Source organism: Mytilus trossulus, chromosome 3 (genome assembly GCF_036588685.1).
Source record: "Mytilus trossulus isolate FHL-02 chromosome 3, PNRI_Mtr1.1.1.hap1, whole genome shotgun sequence".
NCBI classification, from domain to species: Eukaryota; Metazoa; Mollusca; class Bivalvia; order Mytilida; family Mytilidae; genus Mytilus; species Mytilus trossulus.
In genome coordinates, this window is record NC_086375.1 from 70841246 (window position 1) to 70861641 (window position 20396).

General features: G+C 30.6%; 1 protein-coding gene across 1 annotated transcript; it reads left to right on the forward strand.

Moving 5' to 3' along the window:
• Nucleotides 1-200: 200 nt before the first annotated feature.
• On the forward strand, nucleotides 201-18674 carry LOC134711007 (uncharacterized). The gene is made up of 11 exons (XM_063571434.1): nucleotides 201-343; nucleotides 1186-1353; nucleotides 1824-1991; nucleotides 3239-3351; nucleotides 4675-4856; nucleotides 7888-8081; nucleotides 11321-11430; nucleotides 12940-14103; nucleotides 14281-14464; nucleotides 15533-15624; nucleotides 17034-18674. The coding sequence occupies exons 1-11, from the start codon at nucleotides 201-203 to the stop codon at nucleotides 17144-17146; spliced, it is 2631 nt and encodes an 876-aa protein (XP_063427504.1). The 3' UTR covers nucleotides 17147-18674.
• The last annotated feature ends 1722 nt before the right edge of the window (nucleotides 18675-20396 follow it).

The following is a 20396-nucleotide window of genomic DNA, read 5'->3' on the forward strand; positions in this document are numbered from 1 at the left end:
TATATTTATTTTACTCCTCATTGATTAATTACGTTTGTTGAAAGTACCGCAATCATCTTTTACCATTGGACACTACTAAATATCTATAATAAATAAAGGTTACACAATGCTAGTTTTATTTCAGCTAATACAAACACAGCTATGAGAACTTTAACTCATATGAAGTAAAGTGTTGTACAGCCAACTTGCTGTCAATGAAAATGAAGGAAAACAAGGAAAACGAAGGTACGGAGAGTAGTGAAAAAAGAATTAAAAAAGATAAATATCTAAATGAATTTGGAAATCAAACCAGTTTCCATGGATTTCGTTATGTAACAGAACACTCTCAATTGACAATACGAAGGTACGTATAATTTTTTTTTATTCAAATATAGTTATGTCAACGTTAGGGGTTTGAAATCTAAAATATAACCAATGATCTTCAAATGAATTCGAACACCATCGAACAAACAGTATTCACCAACATAAATAACACTTCGCACTTCTTTTTTTAAAATTTATCTACCCCAGAAAAGTTCAAACCTTATTTGAAAGCCAAAGATGAATAAAGAAAAAAACATGAGGAGCTATATACCACAAACGACGCTAAAGATGTAAGTTAATTTAAACTGATGTCAACATAGCCTATACAGTTGGATCTTAGTTCCAAGATTATCTCTAAACTGATCATCAGAGAATTTAAAAAAAGATAAGTTAGAAATCACGTCTGTTTCGAAGATACAATGCGTTTCTAGTGCAGCAACAACAACAAAACCCAAGCTTTACGTTAAACGAAACAACAAATATATGAAACTGTAGAGAAACAAGACAGTAATTTGCATTACAATCGATCAAACCAAAATGAGAAAGCAGCTGCTAATAATTCTACAGTCGAAAAAAGACTATAGCAATTAAAAAGCTAAACTACTAAAAGTTTAAAAGAACAACACCGTTCGTCTAGAGACCACCTAAGTATAGATCACTTTATGAAAGAAGCTTTTAGAACTCCTTTCCAAACACCAATGATTAATAAACAAGTAATCTACTGATGAGCTGCATGAAAGAGAGGAATATGTAAAAAGCTAAAGTTTAAATTCCGTTAACAAACATATGTAAAAGATTTTTCCACTTTTGCTATGATGTTATGCATACCGAATTGAAAAGACCATATGCATATGCTTCCTTAAAATATCTGTATAATTTCAGACTATTGTGGTTTTTACTTATTTTGGCGTGTTTTGGAGGTCTTCTTTTTCAAATAGTAGACAGAGTTGCATATTACTATGGATGGCCTGTTACAGTCAACGTTGTTGTCAATTATAACAACACTCTTCAATTTCCTGCTGTTACAATATGTAACCAAAACGCCTTCAAGTAAGTAAAATGGTGAAGAATAATCATGAATGCCTTAGATTTACCCTGTTGTGGTAAAGTATACAGACTTGGGAAGCATGAATTATAAACCGTTGTCTTCAATGCGATTTAACGTTACTCTCTTTCTATCAATGCATAGTTGTTTCTTTGCATCTTGGATTATAGACTGAAAAAGTAAAAGAAGAAAACCCCATAATGCGTCGCTATATTCAAATTTTATAATTTATTGATACATATTTTACAAGAAGCTAAGTAAGATATGCCTTCAATAATATTTACTAAAAATCTAAAATATTTCACCTTACAAATGTCCAAAATTGAGGTATTTAAGGTTATTTTTTTTTGAGAAAAGTTAAATTAAAGAGAAAATGTATTTGGACCGATTTAGTGTCTGAAAATAATACTTAATTCTTAAAAAAATAATGTTTCATAAATAAGAAATGATAAATAAAATGATTTTGTTTTACTAGAGCATCCTTAGCTGCAGAACATGGCTGGTATGAACTGATAGATCAAATGTTTTCTTCGCATCGAACACAAGGTATTGAGAAATATATACGGAATAGCATGTATGAAAATATCAGTTTGGAAACATTATACCTTAACACTGCACACGAAAGGGAAGATTTTATTTTCAGGTATGTTTGAAATCGAATAGGTAAACAATAACTGAAATTAAAGACTGACAGTTGTTCAAATATTTCATATTTTGAGAAAATAATGAATATTAAGAGTTCATTTCTTCTCAATTGTTTTATCATCTAAAACTTTTTTAGTTATAATGCATATACAATCGTTTATTGTAATCTGTAGATAATTATTACACATATGTTGTATTGGATATGCTGGCAAAATGGGATAAGTACTAATTTAATCCTTCAGTAAGTAAGTTATGTTTATCGCCAGTACAATTCCCTCGTTTAGTACAAAGTAAAACAACAAAAATACAGAACTCCAAAGAAAAATTAAATTGCAAAATCAAAAACTCAAGCAATGAATTATTCCGGACTAAATATATCTCCTTATTTAGAAAATGTTCGACTAAACCTGTTTAAAACAAACAAAAACATTAGTAAACCTTATCATATCAATTGTAGCAATATAACAGAAGTATTTACAAATGCATAACAAGTGGGAGATTTTGTAGCTACAAACCCAGGCTTAACTCACCATTTTCTTCGGCATTTCTAGTCAAGAAAAGTTTTTCACTCGTTCTGTGGATTGAGAAAATTTTATCTTATTCTTTTTTGAATTGCGCCTTTTTTAATTGATTTTTGAATTACACTATACACTATAATACTATAAAGACAAACAGTAGTATATCGCTTTTTAATAGTTATAAACCGTTAAAGCGAAAACAAGTTCGGGTCACAATGCAAAACCTAGGGAAACACGTAAAACCATAAGAGCAAAACAAAGGAACAACAGAAATACTGACTGCTACAAAAACATACGGTAACATACACGAAAACGGATAATTTGATAACAACTGCCGTATTCATGAGTTGATTAGGACATTTTAAGAAAAATGTGGGTTGAACCTCGTATTATAGCTAGAAGAATTTCAGAGGTCTACTGTTGGGAGAACGTTTTATTCAAAAGTACATATAATGCATATGCAAATCAACGCCAATATAGTTTTAAACAGAAAAGAAGGTTCTATAATCCTAGTATAAACTACGATTTAAACCATTTTTCATTCAGTTTGAGAAACAAATTGCCTTGTAATATCCGAGAATGGGCTCCTTTAGATTTATAAATAAAGATATTGCAGTCCTTTTTCACAAACAACACATGTGTGGTCCTTCTTATCAACAAAGAATACGAGATATGTTTGTTAATACATGTTACAAGTTGCATAATATTGTGTGTCATTGTTTTTCAGATGTTCTTGGAAAGGAATACCCTGCAAGCAAGATGACTTCGATAAAATATTGACAGATCACGGAGTATGTTTTACATGGAGTAGTAAAGATAATGACTATGTGTCCTCTCCAGGTAATCAATTAAGCCGCAGCATGTTTCAAAATTGTTAATTGCGTTTTTTCAGCTAAAACTCTTTTGTATAAAGGAATTTTTGCTATTATTGTCGTTGCGTTTCTCAATATCTTATTTAAGACACGCTTTGAATTAGATCTTGACATGTTTGAAATGACATTATTGTTTTTTTTGTTATTTATTTATTGTTTCCCTTATTGTGCTTAATATTTTGGCATGTGTGCCAACCTTACAACTCTTCGCCAAAGAACACATGAGAAAGACGTTAGCAATTGTATAGCACCGTACTGCTTTTAACAACGAGTAGAACCCTTGCTGCATAGTTAGCTATATAAGGCTCTTAATTGACACATGCAAAACAATTCAAATGAGAAAACTAACAAGATCGATGTTATAAACAATAAAATTATTTTAAAATTTATTTTTAATCAATGATCCTCCTTTGCAATCATGTTCCTATCTAATTAATTCCGATAGAAAATTAAAAAAAACACACATGGATTTAATATCAACACAAATACATGGCAACAAATCTGTTCTATAAATAAAACTAGGAAAATTACATGACACCTATAGAGGTTGCATTTCTGTGAATATCTATAATGCAATTCCCATAGAACTCCTTTTACTATGAAGTTTAGAAAAAAATTATATCCTAGAATGGAAAGTTTGTATGCACTAATATTTTTTCAAAGGTCAAAATATAGGGCTGTGCGGCATATTTTCAACATTTATATGACCTGAACTTCTGAGATGTGAAACATACACTAACATTATTTACTACCCGAATCTTTACTTTAGGGTTCCCATAATTAGCATTCAGACCAAAATGCATTTTCCTATTAACTTGTAACATTCTTAAGGTATGTCTCTACGATATGAAACCCCTAGAGATCATATCTGGGAACCAGTACGTAAACATGATTAGTTATCTATGAATAGTACACATCTACCCAAAAGAGGCGTGGTTTGAGAAACAGCTGTATGTTAATATGCAACCTATTTTAACACATGAGTACATTTACATTACATATTTATAATCCATGGCAACCAGGTTTCATATTTTGGACGAAGATGTTTTTTTAAACAGTATATTTCTTATATTTGACGTGTATAAGTTTTAATGTGTATTTGACCTTTTAGTTTATTTTCCTGTGAGAACTACATACGTGGAAGGAAATATATGTTTGTTCATTTGATAAACAATAAGTTTATTTGATTGGATAATACACACATTTCATTTTTCGCGTTTAAGATAAAATGCAAACTTTATTTATTGACCCATTACAATATAAATTTCGAAGTCTAAAACGTTTGTTTCAGGCGTTGAAAATGGATTAAAATTAAAACTGAATGTAGAACAGTACGAATATATGCCAGGACCTCACAATGCAGCCGGTATTAAAATTCTGATTCACGATAGATTGGAGATACCAATGGTGCATGCCTTGGGACAGGCCATGTCAACAGGGGCAAATGTTTTTACAAGTGTGCAGTTGATGAAGGTATTTTCCCATTTAGTTACTGTGTGAAATGCTTTTCAGTTACTATATAATATTTTTGCAATAAGATATTTTTTAAATACATAACGCAGAAACACATAATTTGATTGAAATATTGACTGTTCCCGTTGAAACAGGTATGTATTATCAGGTTGTCTGCATATTGATATTGCAAAATATCAGCTGCGAGGCACATTATTTAGCTTTTTGTCGAGTAAACGCTGTGATCGAGTTCAAAAAGGTTAGATATTGTGTAGACCAGCAGATATTATACAATATAAATATACAGACAATAGATTTCCTGGGTTGAATTTGGTATTTTGCATAACAAGAATTAAACAAATGTTTTGTTTGTTTCCCAGCAAACAGCAATACGACTTTGTAAGTTCCGATCAAACTAATCAACGTCGGTTCATCTTTATTATGTCTTTGATGTGTCTTGGTCAAAGGTGTTAGGGCCAAGTAAATGTTTTGGACCTAAAAAATCCATGATTCGTAATTTTATTAAGATCTGAGATCACTGATACAACCAGTTGACCGATAACCAAGAACATATGAAATACTACTTCACCGTTGTGATACGATCCATGACAATGTTATATTTCCCTAACAAAAGTCTTTATTGAGTTTTATAAAATCATTGAAGTTAGATCTTCTCATTCGTGAGTGATATAAATTGATCATTGTAGTTAGATCTTTTATTATTGATTTTATCGGTTCTCACTTTCATTCCATTTGAAAGTTTGAAAAAAAAAGAAAGGAAAACAACACGTTAAATAATTTCTTTTTTCTGGATTAACCTTCATCAGGAACGCTCAAAGCCAAACATGTGAAATCCGAAGATGTATTAGTACCGAAAAATAACTGAAATAAATAGCCAAATCCATCTAAAGCCAACTTTGCCTGAGGGAGTTGAAACCTAAGTTTCTATATAACTTCAAAATTTATAAACGGACAATTTTAGTAAAGATTGTTAAATCATGTTAGTACCGAAGTTCGTGACTACTGAGCTGATGATACCCCGGGGACTGACAGTCCACCAGCAGAGGGATAACGAAACGTTATATAATTTCTATATTTGAATTGAGTTACTGCATTTTATTCATTTTGTGATTTTGGCACTGCTTATGATTTAAACAATAAATACATTTTAGTGATAGAAGTCATTGTTTGTCTATTAGTTTTTGGCTTTAAACTAGCTTTCTCAGTTCTATGAAAGAAGTTCTTTGTTTCCTTTGTCTCTTTGTTGTTTGTTTTTGGGCTAAGTGTCAATTGAATGAGTCCCATTAATGTGTATTGCTTTTTGTGTAGTTGTACCACTGTCAGAGGTTTGGTGATGAGTTAAGCATCAACTAAACATGTTAAGTCCCTAAACAAATAATGTGCCTGTTTTTAGTCATTTTTCTCAATTGATTGGTCTATTGATAGTTGCCGCAATGGGTTTACATTCTGCTGTTGTTTTTTCTATGGTCGGGTTGTTGTCTCTTTGTCACATTCCACATTTTCATTCTCAATTTCATTTTTTCTTATATTTATACTGTATGATTATGATTGGCAATAAACCAATAAAAAAATTACAAAATATATCAAATACTACAGATCACCGTATGACCTTCACCAATGAGCTAATTAAATAAATATAATTGTTGTTAAAGGCATCGATATAGCAAAATATAAATTTTGGTTAGTGGCTTTGCTCTAATTTGTAAAAGATATTGCGGGATAGATTTTTTAAAACTGTTTATTAGAGGATTATGGATACATGTGTATTATCTATAAATATAGTAAAACATGTATAGCGACTTCACATCTATATACAACTTTCCAATTTAAATTGTGAATGTGTTCAAGCTTTATTAAAAACTTTTCATCATATAACTTTTTTGACGGAAAATGTGTTCTGATTTCGCCATTTCTCATACCATATACATATAAACGGCATAGAAATTATTTAATTCGAGAAGGTAATATTTTCTTTATCTGGTAACGTCAACATGAAAACATATTTTGAGAAAATCTAGTCATGTCAAATTCCTGAAATAATATTTCTGAAACGCTGGATGGTTTACATCATGTTTATTCAGGCTATTAATTGAATCACAAAATAATGATTAATCAGTTTGAATAATGATTTTGCCTCATTTACATATTTATTTAAAAGCAGTCGTTGGCATGATACTGGTTACAATTTATGGTAGTATGATCCTAGACTCCAAAATGGGAAATATTGTGCTTGATTTTCATATGATGACGACATAATCTTCGAACTAGTTTTATCAAGGTCTCCTTTTTCGGACTTCTTTCGAAGTGATTTTTACACATTTTAGTTTAGGGGCCATCTGAGAACCGCCTTCATGTGCAGTAGTTTCTCGCTGGGTTGACGACCTATTGGTGGCTTTGAGCTGTTTTCTGCACTTTGGTCTTGTTGTTGTCTCTTTGACACATATTCCGTTTCTATGCTTAGTTTTATTGAATAGAGTAAAAATTGTTTTTGTTCTAATTGTTTTTTAAATCACAATTTAGATAATAGTTTTGACAACCTGAGTGTTCTTGATGTGTAAATTATCAAATCTTCACACACTGGCGAAGTAAACTAGTATAGATTAGAAACCATTTTAATATTGAAACGTTTAATAAATAAGATACGAAATACCAACTTATTTTGCGAATACCTCTGTTCTATCTATCATATTTTGAAACTATTTATATTCAACTTATTTTCATCTTGCGATAATAAATCGCTCTCGAAAATAGGATTTCGTATAGATATTGAAGAAGATAAAAACAACATATAAATGTACTTTTCGATTTATTAATCATTTACAATCATTTACAAATGTTTACAATCTATCATACAAGAACTGAAATATAAATGGTATCATTTTAAAGTTTTCCAAAATAGTATATACATTAACTCGTTTCTGTGTATATATATTATCCATCGTTTATGATAATTATATTTACGAAGTTCATTTATTTTACATGGTATACTTTCTTATTTGGCATGTAATTTTTTGAAATTTAATTCATGCAGGTTGTAAATCTACCTTCTCCACATGGTGTATGCAGTAGCAGAGAACTAAACTTTATAGACAGATACTCTCAGGGAGATTGTAAACTGGACTGTCTCTCACATACAGCTGCAAAAATATGTGGATGTAGACATATTTATATGCCGTCAAAGAACGGTCTGTATTTACATTTCAGTTTTTATATCAATGGTAAAAAGTAACATATCAAAAATGCGAAACGCAAATTCCATTACCTTTCATGGGAAGACACCATTGCTGGTGGAATTTATCTTCGAAGGTATCATGAATTCAGTATTCAATGCTTTGAATACTGACATGATTTATAACATAATTTGCTTTAATTGCCTGTTCATAAAGAAAGTATTCATACACTGAGGTTCCAACTCTCTCAGTCAAAACTGGCCTTACATTGATTTAAAATTACAAACAAATTTAATCCTCACAATTCGTAGACTGGTAAGTTTCCAATGTATATCTGATGATTTACTAATGTAATCAACATTAAAACAAAAAATTAAAACATTTCTGCAAAGGGATAACTGCTAGCTATAGCACACACAAACTTTAATGACATCGTTAATAGAAGTAGTTAATTCGTCAACAATTGAATTCGTGTATATGAAACAGAAATAAGACAGGATATTTTGCGAATAAGAGCAGCTATAATCGCAGAGGGATTATGCTTTGAGTTGCCTTTAAATGTGGCAAACTTTCCTATTTAATAGATTGTGCTTTGAATTAAACAATTTCTTTTCTATATGTTAAATTGGTAACTGGTATGCAATTCCTTTGGGTCATACAAGTTTTCACGTGTTGCGGTTATCAAACATCATTGGCTTTCAAATATCAACTTTGACTTTGAAAGTTCTTGACTCACGGTAATATAGAAAAGCGTTTCGAACCTGAGACTTCTATTAAACAGTGTTTTGTTAGTCTCAGTTTGAAGGAATAATATTGTTTTAGAAAGCGTTTTTCAAATATTTATAACATTCACTTACCATTATTATGATTATAACGAACAAAAAAAAAAAGATCTATAAACTTCCTTTGACAATCAACTAGATAAAAATACTAGATAACATGGATTTCTGATATCGTTTACGAACTTTTCATTTTTGTTGTTTTGTTATTAAAAGTTCTTTCTGGTTTTTTTTAAAATTTAGAGTCTATTGACTCGATGACAGATTTTTTTAAAACTTTTAACAGCTAGATCAAACGTCATATGAAAATATCTCCAGAATATTTTAGCAGAACATGTATGATTAGTATTGTAATATTTATAACTTTAAGAAAGACAACAAATGGAAGTTTTTAACGACCTTGACTGGCTATACAGCCGTTGCACGGTCGTGTTAAGAAAGATTTATGGTATATCGGCATTTTTTATTGTACAATCACAGTACAAAATCAGTCTAGTTATTTTCCCAAATCTGCAAATTTGGAGACAGATTTGTAATTTAATGGTTTTACTGTTCATTTATATATAAAAAACTTGGTGATTTATTATATTATACAAAATATTTAAACAGATATCATTTTTGGCTTTTTTTAGAATCATTTTCTCAAGTGAGCAATTTGAGGGGGACATAACTCTTTAAGTAAAAAAAAATTATACTGGACTAATAGGGATTTTTTCTACTTTTACTTGTAGTAGGAAAAGTTTAGTTACATTATGTTGTCTTTTTTATTTTCTTAAAACATACAATAAAACCTATCTTTTCAAAATTAATTTCAAAATTCAGTCTCATAGATTTTTTTATGCACACACATATTTTTTTTTCATGAACAATCTAACCTAATTTAGGCAATTTTCAACGACTCATAGCTTGAAAAATAGCACGGTGACCTTTACCTTTTATTATATTTTTGAAAAAAAGCATAGTAAAATCTTAATTTTGGCAAATAATGAGATTTTTTTTCTTTAAAAAGTCTTTACTAATGATCTAACTAAATGTTATATTTTAAAGATTCAGAAAATATTTCGCTAAGAAAACAATTCTTATCCTAAGTCGCATGATTTTTTTTTATTACTTGTTATTTGCTCTGCACTACCTGTCAGTTCTCTCAGGTCTTTTTGTTTATTGTAGGGATATTATAAAAATCCCTGCCCCATCCAGTCTGTCTTTTTTCTGCTGTGTATTCATCTGATAAGATAAACCCTTGTCACCCGATAAAAAAATGTTTTGTAATATGTTGTACTGTAGAACACTTGCCACATTAATTGGTTTAAAGTCTTAAGCTTGAAATAGTCATTTCGGAGCGTTTTATAGTTGTCAGTGACTTAAGTTGCTGACTTTTATAGTCTCTTGTGTAGATCATTGAAATTAGGCCACATCTTATTGTTATAGCTCAATCAAGCTTGTACAGCCATCCAGGTGAAATTTGATGCAATTAAAAAAAAATTATTGTAGCTTATCGTACGTTATATTTAAATATATCACAGCATATTAATTTAACTATTTCAAAACAATGATGTTCGAGATATGTTCAGTCTTAGATGCATGTTATTTTAGTTGTTAGTGGCTTTTAACAAGCTATCAGTAACTGTGAGTACTCTATGATCAGTAGTCAGTGTCTTTTTGTTTTTTTGGACATACAATTACACGGCCACGTTCACTCTGTGTATTTGTTAGATGCATTTCTATTAGTATCCATCTAATGAGTTAATAAAACAAAAGATGTTATGTGATTGTCAATGGGCTAACTCTCCACAAGAGACTGAATGGCACAGATATTAACAACCATAGGTCACCGTAAGCTTTTGGCAACTGTAAAGTTCGTTTTAATGTTGTACTGTTACACCACTGTTCCAGGTGAGGGAAGGATCGGAATCCCGCCAACTTGTTTAACCCCACAACATTCTGTGTATATGTGCCTCGTTCGAGTCAGGAGCTTGTAATTCATTGGTTCTCGTTTTTTGTTTTGTCACCTATTCGTGTCTCGTTAATTTTTTGTACATAATTTTGACCGTTAGTTTTCTTGTTTGAATTGACTTTTTTTCATTTCGGGGACTTTTATATGTGACTATGCGGTATGAACTTTTACTCATTCTTTAAGGCCTTACGGTCGACCAGTAATTGTTAAATTTTGTGTCAATTGGTCTCTTGTGAATAATTGTCTCATTGGCAATTATACCACATATTCTTTGTTCTCTCTTCTGTTTTAGATATATGATGTTACAAGAAAAGGAGAATTGTGTCTTAGAAATTGTATTGAGATATTTGGATTGGTTAAGGATTCATTTTTATTAAAACATCATAAAATCAATTATTTTTTACCAATATCTATTCGTATCTAAGCGTTTATGACTAGAGTTTTGAAGCCTACACAGTTTTGTTAAACAACAAAATTATGTTATCTTTCAAACTGTCATTTGATAGCATATAACAGGAAACATCTCACATGAAGCACGAAACAATAAAATAAATGAAGTAGGTCATCGCATATAGTAAATAAAAGACAAAATAACGAAAATTTTGACGTTGTAGGTTACCCACCAGTTTGTACAATTGGACAATACTACAGCTGTTTAAAACAGATATTAGGTATGTTGTATATAGAAATGAGGTGATTATAGTCCAGATTATAGACTTTGAAGGCTGGCTGATATGTGAATAATGTACTTAAATATGTTGAATTATTATGTAATATCAGGTTCGTATTTGTCTATTATCTAAATTAAAACTACCAAGAATAATATTCACGATTCTAAGACTATGACTGCAAAATTGACGTAAAATTTCTACTTACGTAACAATTGTAATATAAATATGTCAGAAAATTAACTATAAAAACCAAAGGGGTACTCCTATTAAACAATACCATTATAAATGTACACAGTTAAACAATTCCGGTTATCTTTGCACGTCCTGAAAAACCCTATTGTCACAATGTGAAGAGAACGGTAAAGGAAAAAGGAACAAGACTGTGAAAATAAAAATTAAAAAGATTGATTTTTGTACCATGCAAATTGAATTTGAATTTCAGACAACCATGATTGTTTGAATATAAGTATTTTGAGTTGAATAATTCTACAAATTTTGATTGATTAATGAATCAATTTTGAACACATAACAATATAGTATTTTCTAATTTTGGACGGGGTACTGATGTAGAAATGGCAAAATAATTTTGAAAAAAACATTACTTTTTTTATTTGAATAACCAGAAATGATTTATAATAAGTATGTGATCCGCCAAATAATGTGGGGGTACCCAATTGTTGTCAAAGACACCAGGTTTATAATTTGATACCCCAGACGCGCATTTAGTTACATATGATTCATAAGTGACACTCAGATCAAATCGGTTAGAGAGCTATCCGAGCACTGAGGACTCACAATTCCAACAGGTTGTGTCAAATACGGCTAAGGTAATATATGTCTAAGATTAAAAAATCGTCAGTATTTCGAACAATTCCTACTTTTGTAAACAGTAAATTTAAAAAAAATTGACATACCGAAGTGCTGACTACTGGGCTAGTGATACCGTCTACCGTTTACATATTCAATTTTGAATCCATACTGAATCATTTGAAAAAGGGGTTGATCTAAAATTTAAACCACCAAACATTCTGTATTGAGGAGTACTTAAATTGCAAAGATCCAAGTGTCACTAATGAGTTTTTGTAGACATAACGCACGTCCAGCATACGCAATGTAAATCGTCGTTTCTTGTTTATATTAATGGACACAATGATTACTAAGGTTTACTACTTACAACTACTGTGATGAGTTGTATATCACTTTATACCTAAATCGATGGGCGTAGTTATACCTAAACGCATAAGACAAGAATATAAATTGGATTACATTTTCCGCAAGTCTTTGCAAAAGATTATAATTTTTGTCGGTATAGAATTCAGATTACCGTTTGCGACCTATGCAAAACACGCCGCTAACGGACGTTGTGAATTGTAACATAAGGCAGATACTGCATGTTTATAGATCGTTGTTTGATCAATTCGGATTCTTCTTGGTGTGTTTTACGACAAGAAAATTTCTTGAAGTATGTCTTAAATATGATATAAAGTAAATTGAACGTTTATGTTACAGATGACTTTCCAAGTCGGTATGAAGAAGATTGTAATTGCCCAGTTCCGTGTAAATCTAATGCATATCACAGCGAAATTTCATATGCATCAAATTCAAAATTTGCTGGAAAGAAGTTTATTTCAAAGAATTTAACAGAGATACTTATCAACAAGTTAAAGAATGCAAAGGAAGTTACTTCCCGAATGGATGGCGATTCATTTCAAAAATTTAAAGACCTTTACACAATTTTTCATACAAAATTATCTGTTCTTGAAATTAAATTGTTAGAAGATTTAACGAGTTTATTAAGTGTGTTAAAGGTGCGATTGTCAGCTAGTTTTAACCATTTACGATCTGTATGTACATGGAAGAAATGGTTGTATAGATATCAAGAGTATGTTGTTCTCAAGAACTTCATTCGACCGCGTGATGCCTTTGAAGAATCCAATATCCATATCATTTCGCTTGCATTCAACGAATATGTTTTAACGATAGAAAGTAACCTTAGATCGTTGAATTCCACTGTCTTCCTTGACACGTCTGTACGCGAATTTCTTTATCAACAAACTGTTGATAAATTATTAAATAGACAAGAAATAGTCAGACGATCTCAAATAAATTTTGCTCAACTAGGAACGGCGTATCGTGAAGGCGTGGGAATATTCAACTATACATACGACTATGCACCAAGGTCACATAATGATTACGCAGTTCCAGTTTATTTGTTGAAAGAATCCTTATCACATAATAAGTATGCCGTAAAATTTACTAACCGCCTTGAATACTGTTTAAATAGTACATATGACATTTTAACCTATTTTAAAGAACTAGTTGACAAAACATATGCAAGCAGAAATCTGACCGAAGAAGACATCATTCAAGGGAGCGACGATTTTCGATCTGTAATGGGAAGTTTTAGTTTTTCAAAAGCAGTTACATATTATGAAGTCATAGAAAGACCATATCGTATATTACAACAAAGATATTTAGAGTTTGAAAAGATATGTTTCTCAGCAGAAACAGACATACACACGGTCGAAGAAGCTGTAGATTCCTTAACAGAAACCATTATTTCGTTTAATAACACATATTTTGAACCACTTCATCTTATTAGTTCTGTAATTGATCGTTATTTGTCTAATTTTGACGGCGAAAAATTGGTGATTGGAAAACAGTTTTTATCAGGTCAGATGAAAAACTGTGAAAGAGATCTTAGAAACTTATTACAATTGATATTGAAAGACGATTCCGACATATCTTCGGAATTGAATAAAGTTTTTTCATCTCATTTGGAAATATATAAAACAATAGTAAATGATCGAGATTCCTTCATTTATTACAATTTTTCAAAACATTACGATTATTTAAAAACATTTGAAGATGTTAAAGAAATAATAGATAGTAATTATACAGAACTTCAAGCTATGATAACATTGTATGAGACAGTTGGTGAAGACGGAACAGCGTTCCTGCAATCTTTCACATACCTAAAAGAATATTTTTCGGCATACAATGAAATGATGGACATTAATAATGAATTTATCAAGTAAGTAACATTGAAAATATAAACGTTATTGTTTTAACATAGATTATTATTATACTCTAATAATTAAAAATTTATTGTAAACATTAATTACTTCGGTGTTTCGTTCCCAGAAATAGATTATAATAACTGTATTTAATAAAACCTTTTAGAATTTTGATCTTCAAAGATCTTCGTACTTTGTTTGTCCTTTCTAACGTTTTGTTATCAATAAGATGATATGAAATGTGCAGCAATTAAATCCAAAAAAAAACCTATCCAAAAAAAAAATCCTTAAGAGAACATAGATACTTAAAGGTAGGATTCTATTTGCCGCTTCCATAATGTAGTATATATAAACGAATGTAAGATAGCTAATTGAGACTAGACAATTTTAAACAGTATCAGACCGACATTTGATATAACAGCGACGAAAAGTATTCTCATAATAAACACTTTCACCGATCGTATTTTTATAAAAAAATAATCTTGGGTATAAGAAGAGGTTTAAATGGACAGAAATTATTGTCAAAAAAGCTGGAAAAGTCATATCACAACAATACCGAAACCCCCACGAAAAATCAAAACGGAAAGTCCGTTTTTATATTTCAAAATAAAAATCAATAAAAAACTCAAAAAACGGATGGATAACAACAGTCAAGTTACCGACTTGGTACATTTTATTACGTACTAAACGGTGGATGGAAACTAGATTTATAGCTAGAAAAGAGAGTTCCAGGACGTAAGAACCATGTATAATCTGATATTAACATACCTCAGTCAGATGATTGATATCCTGCGGACGGCTACATTCATGTACCAGGTCAAAATCTTCAATAATACCTACAAGATTTTTGCAATAGGTTTTCACGTTAGCATAGTACTGCCACTTAGAAAGTTGTTACTTTGTATACAAATTTCAACAATCAGATTATGTTCAAGATATTCATCTTAAATTGTCCTAAGATTAGTATTAGTATCATTATTAATACTACATAACGGTAAAAGGAAACACAGATTAATTGATGTATCGTTTACAGACATGTTTAATGTTAAAAGTAGTTCTCATATTTTTTTTTAATTATATTTCAGGGAAAATTTTATGCAACTTGACTTATATTATAAACAAATGAGCTATGAGGAAATTACACAACAGAAGGCATACGATTCATTTGCTCTTATCTGTAAGTATCCAATCAAGGTCCTAAAACGACAGTTAACATAAAAATGAAGATGTGGTATGATTCACAATGAGACAACTGTCAATTAAAGACCAGAACGCACATTTTATAAATAAAATCTAATTACAATTTAAAAGTGAGAAATATATCCTTAAAAGTCTTTGATCAAATCCGTTCAATAAAATGTTCATTATTTGAAGTATAAGGTTATCACAACTTATATTGCACTGTAGTTTAAGTTTTTTTTTTTTTTTTTTTTGGGGGGGGGGGGAGAAACCGCTTCTAGAACATGTGATGGATGCTGTAGTAGTTTACCGATGTTGAACAATCGTAGCTTCATCTTGAATATATTATCAAATGATATAAGATTGCTGATTCCGTTTTAATAGCCGACTTTTCCTGTATTGTATATAGTCACAAGTATGGGCCTAAGACAAAACGATCCGTTTATATTCCATTGCTTGATTAAAGTAAAAAAAGTTTACTGTTCATCTACCTTCGTAATATTAAAGTTTGAAAAATATATCTATCAAAAATATTAATTTATCAAAAATATTAAATCAATCAAATTTCTCATCCATTCTGTAAAAAGATACACCATGTACTGTCTTAAGAAACGTTCCATTTATACTGCAATAATTGATATAATGAATATTAGATGACCTGTTGCTCAACACAGTCTCTATTCGTCTTCCTAGCTCGATTATCATTGTAATCCTAAATCACTTGGGGTGGTATTAATGATAGTAGGCTTATTGAAAATAAAATTTATTTATTTAGTCCAAGCTGAGCTTTAATGCCAGTTTTTAGTCTTTACGATTCATCTTAAATCAGTACTCTGTGTCATGTTGTAGTATCGTTTTGTCATCGGTACTTATTTGATGCGTCAATGCCAATATAAAGGATTTGTTCTGTTTGTATGTTGTTGTTACAAATCGTCCAAGATAATGTTGAATGTTGAACACTTTGTCATGTCTCTCCAAAGACAGTGGTCTGTAATTCAGTGTACTTGGTTGTCGTTAGTTCACTCTGCAATATTTGTTTTTTCGTTTTTTTGTTTTGCTTTCAAAATAAACCGCTACTTTTCAAGCTTGAATTGTATTTCTTTTTACAATGTCATACCTATATTGCTCAAATTGCTGCAAATGAAATAGTTTTGGTCAGTGTTGAAGACCAAACGGTAATGTATACTTAATTTGATCAACATCATTTAGACATTTCGGAAAGTTGTATCACTGTTACATCTTAATTTTATTATGATTTATTTACATAACGTTGACTCAAAAGTGAACAGCTACACATGTTTAAGCTAAATTGAACATTTGTGTTGTACAATTATAGAAGATTAGTTAAGTGGTAGTTCACATCAGTATTTTCCATTATAGGTAATATCCAATATCTCTTTTTTCCAGGTGATATTGGAGGATCTATGGGACTTTTTCTGGGAGCCAGTTTACTGTCTTGGTGTGAAATATTGGATTTGTTTATCATAAATTTTATGTTACCAAGAAATAGGCCTCAATAATGAAGCAATCTATTTATACCTCTCTCAAAAACAATAGAACTAATGTCGTCGTACCTAGCGCTGCATTTGTCATGATTCTATTGTAAGCTCCTGATCATTGAAAGAAAACAAAATCTACATGATATCAAAGTAGTCAATGTATGTTATATCGGGTTTTCTAATTTGGTTTAAATATTTATCAAAGGTACAAGGATTATAATTTATTACGCCAGACGCGCGTTTCGTCTACATAAAGCCTCATCAGTGACGCTCAATTCAAAATATTTATAAAACCAAACAAGTACAAAGTTAAAGACTATTGAGGATATAAAATTCGAAAAGTTGTGCCAAATACGGCTAAGGTAATCTATGCCTGGGATAAGAAATTCCTTAGTTTTTCAAAAAGTTCAAAATTTTGTATACAGGAAATTTATGAAAATGACCACATTGTTGATATTCATGTCAACACCGAAGTGTTGACTACTGGAATGGTGATTAAAACTACTTATTTGTTTTTAATTTGACCTTGAATAAATTATTTTGGCTCAATGTAAAAAAACGTTTGTCTCAGAAAAAATCCATTTAATTCATCAATTCAGCAATAATCTTGACGATGTTTTTTTTTCTTTCAGAAAATGAATTTAATTGTCTCACATAATAAAGTCATGTTTGATATAAAGGGCTTGACTACAATATTGCCTATGAATTAAAATCATGTAGCAACTCAATTTTATTTATTTGAACTGTTAATATTAAGACCAATAGATAATTACTCACTGAAATATTACATGATGTACATGAATATATTCAATTAGAAACATTATACATCTCCAACCATGTAATCTTACTGTTGTCATATACTGTTTAAAACTCGATTTATTATAATTTCCAAAAGTTTTACATCACTTTTGAATTAACAACTCTTGGTGTCGAACCAAAGCCTGTGAAAACAGTGTTATCGCACATACTCTTGAATACTGAAGTACAAATTATTGGGAAGTAATAAATAGTAAAACCTATATAACAGCCATTTTACTGGTATGCTCATTTATGGGCATTATGTTTGATGGTGTGTCAGTCTGTCTGTTTGTCAGTTGAACATAGAAAATTATTGTTTATATGTACTTTTATGTATAAAATACATGGTTACAAAATACAAAAAAAAAAATAACACGTTTACACCTTATTTCATTTTAATATTCTGTCATGGTTGTAATAACATCATTTCAAACACAAACGCAATCCCAATTTAATATTCTTAAACGTGTCGATAAATGAAACAAATCTTTTATTTGCTAGAAATTTACTTGTAAAAATATGTGCATCACACAAAATACATCGCTTTTTGTAAAGTTATCCATGTTTATGATGCACAGCGTCTATTTTGTTTTTTTGTGTTTTATAAAATGACCATAAACCCACTTAATTATGGTATGGTATTTCTGACCTGATACTAAGTACTTTGTATTGCTTAATTCTTTAGAATTTAATACCAGTTCCCTGTAACCATCAAAATTGTGTGGCCACGCATATTCTTCAATTTTCTTTATATTGCACATATATGATGATATTTATGTATTATTGGTAAAAAAGTAAAAAAAAAAAAAAAAAAATACGGTTGCCATGGTAAGTTAACCTTAACAATTTCCTTCCATGTTTGCCATGCAAAAAGGCAGAACATGGCATTTTTGTGTGCTAATTTTTTATATGTTGTGTTTCTTTGTATATATTCATCTTATGTTCTTTCAATAGACTTGGTCTGATTATTCAATAAATAGATTGTTACATCTCTTTAGTTTTGAATAAAACTACACCAAAATGACTGAATTTCAAGTTTTTGCCAAACATAAAAACTATTAAAAATGGTGGGTTTTCATTTAAATGTTAAGAAAATGCACATGGGTTAAGCTATTTTTTTCAGTTTTGAAATTTAACAGTATACTAACTAATACATTTGTAAAGTTTCAGCTTGGGGAAAAATATATTTACCTTTTTTTATTATTAAAATATGCAATGTTTCTGGTTCTTTCGGGAGTATTCCCAGGTTAATCCTCATTAGAGGCCAACCTTTAGGTATTTATTTTGATTCTTGTGTACTGATGTGGGAGGTGTCAGTTGATATTCTTCAGTTTAAATGCTGTAATATGCTAATGTTATTATTTTTGTAAATCTATGTGTTGAGTGTTCTTGTACTTGTTTGCACTGTATTCCTGTCACACAATGTTGTCATGCAAGAGGTATTGTAAACATTGCCATATAATCAGGAGATATGGCTAATCATAAAACCAGGTTAAAACCCATCATTTCTTTCCTAAAATGTTTCAGTGCCAAGTCAGGAATAAGGCAGTTGTTATCCACAGTCCGTTAATATGTTTACTCTCGTTTGCCACTGTTTTTTGTCAGTGTTTCTGTTGTTCCGTTGTTTTTTCTTTTGGCTGATGTGTTACTCCGATTTAAGTTTGTTACCCAGGTTTGTGTTTGCTTAATCGAATTATGACTATTGAACAGCGGTATAATTATCACTGTTGACTTTTTAAGGATTCAAAAGAAAACGTCCAAGGATATGTTTTCCAGTTTTCTTTCCACTGGTTCACTGCCAGTTGAGATATAAAGCTAGTGATCTAAAAAATTACTTATTCTAAAGTCTAAAGTCATTTGTCACACAGTTCACGTGTGCCTGTGGGGACCCGATAGAAGATTGTTTTGATTTCTTTCATGTTTGCCAAATTTATATTCATTACATATATGAGTTTGTTTCCAAAAATGACAGATCTACAATACAAGTAAATAGAAGTACATACAGGAAACACACAAAGAAAACCCAACAATAAAACATAACGACAAGCTAATTAAAGATACCAGGCTTATAATTTAATACACCAGACGCGTGTTTCGTCTACATAAGGTTCATCAGTGACGCTTAGTTAAAAAAAAAAAGAAAAGAAAGGCATTCAAAGATATTAGCATTGATGACAAAATAAAATCCAAAAAGTGTGTCAAATACGGCTAAGGTTAAATGCCTGGGATAGGAAAACCTTGGTATTAATAAAAAATAATTCTTTAGCAAACAGTATTTTTTTTTAAAATGACTATATAGTTGATCATGATATACATGTTTAAAACGAAGTGGTGACTAACTACAGAATAAAAACGAGTACTAGGTGAAACAACCTAAAATCAGCACACACAAACAGCATAGCTGATTGCGAACAACATATAGATCGACGCACAAAAGTGACGGCACGATTTTTTAATTTTTTTTCTCCAAAAC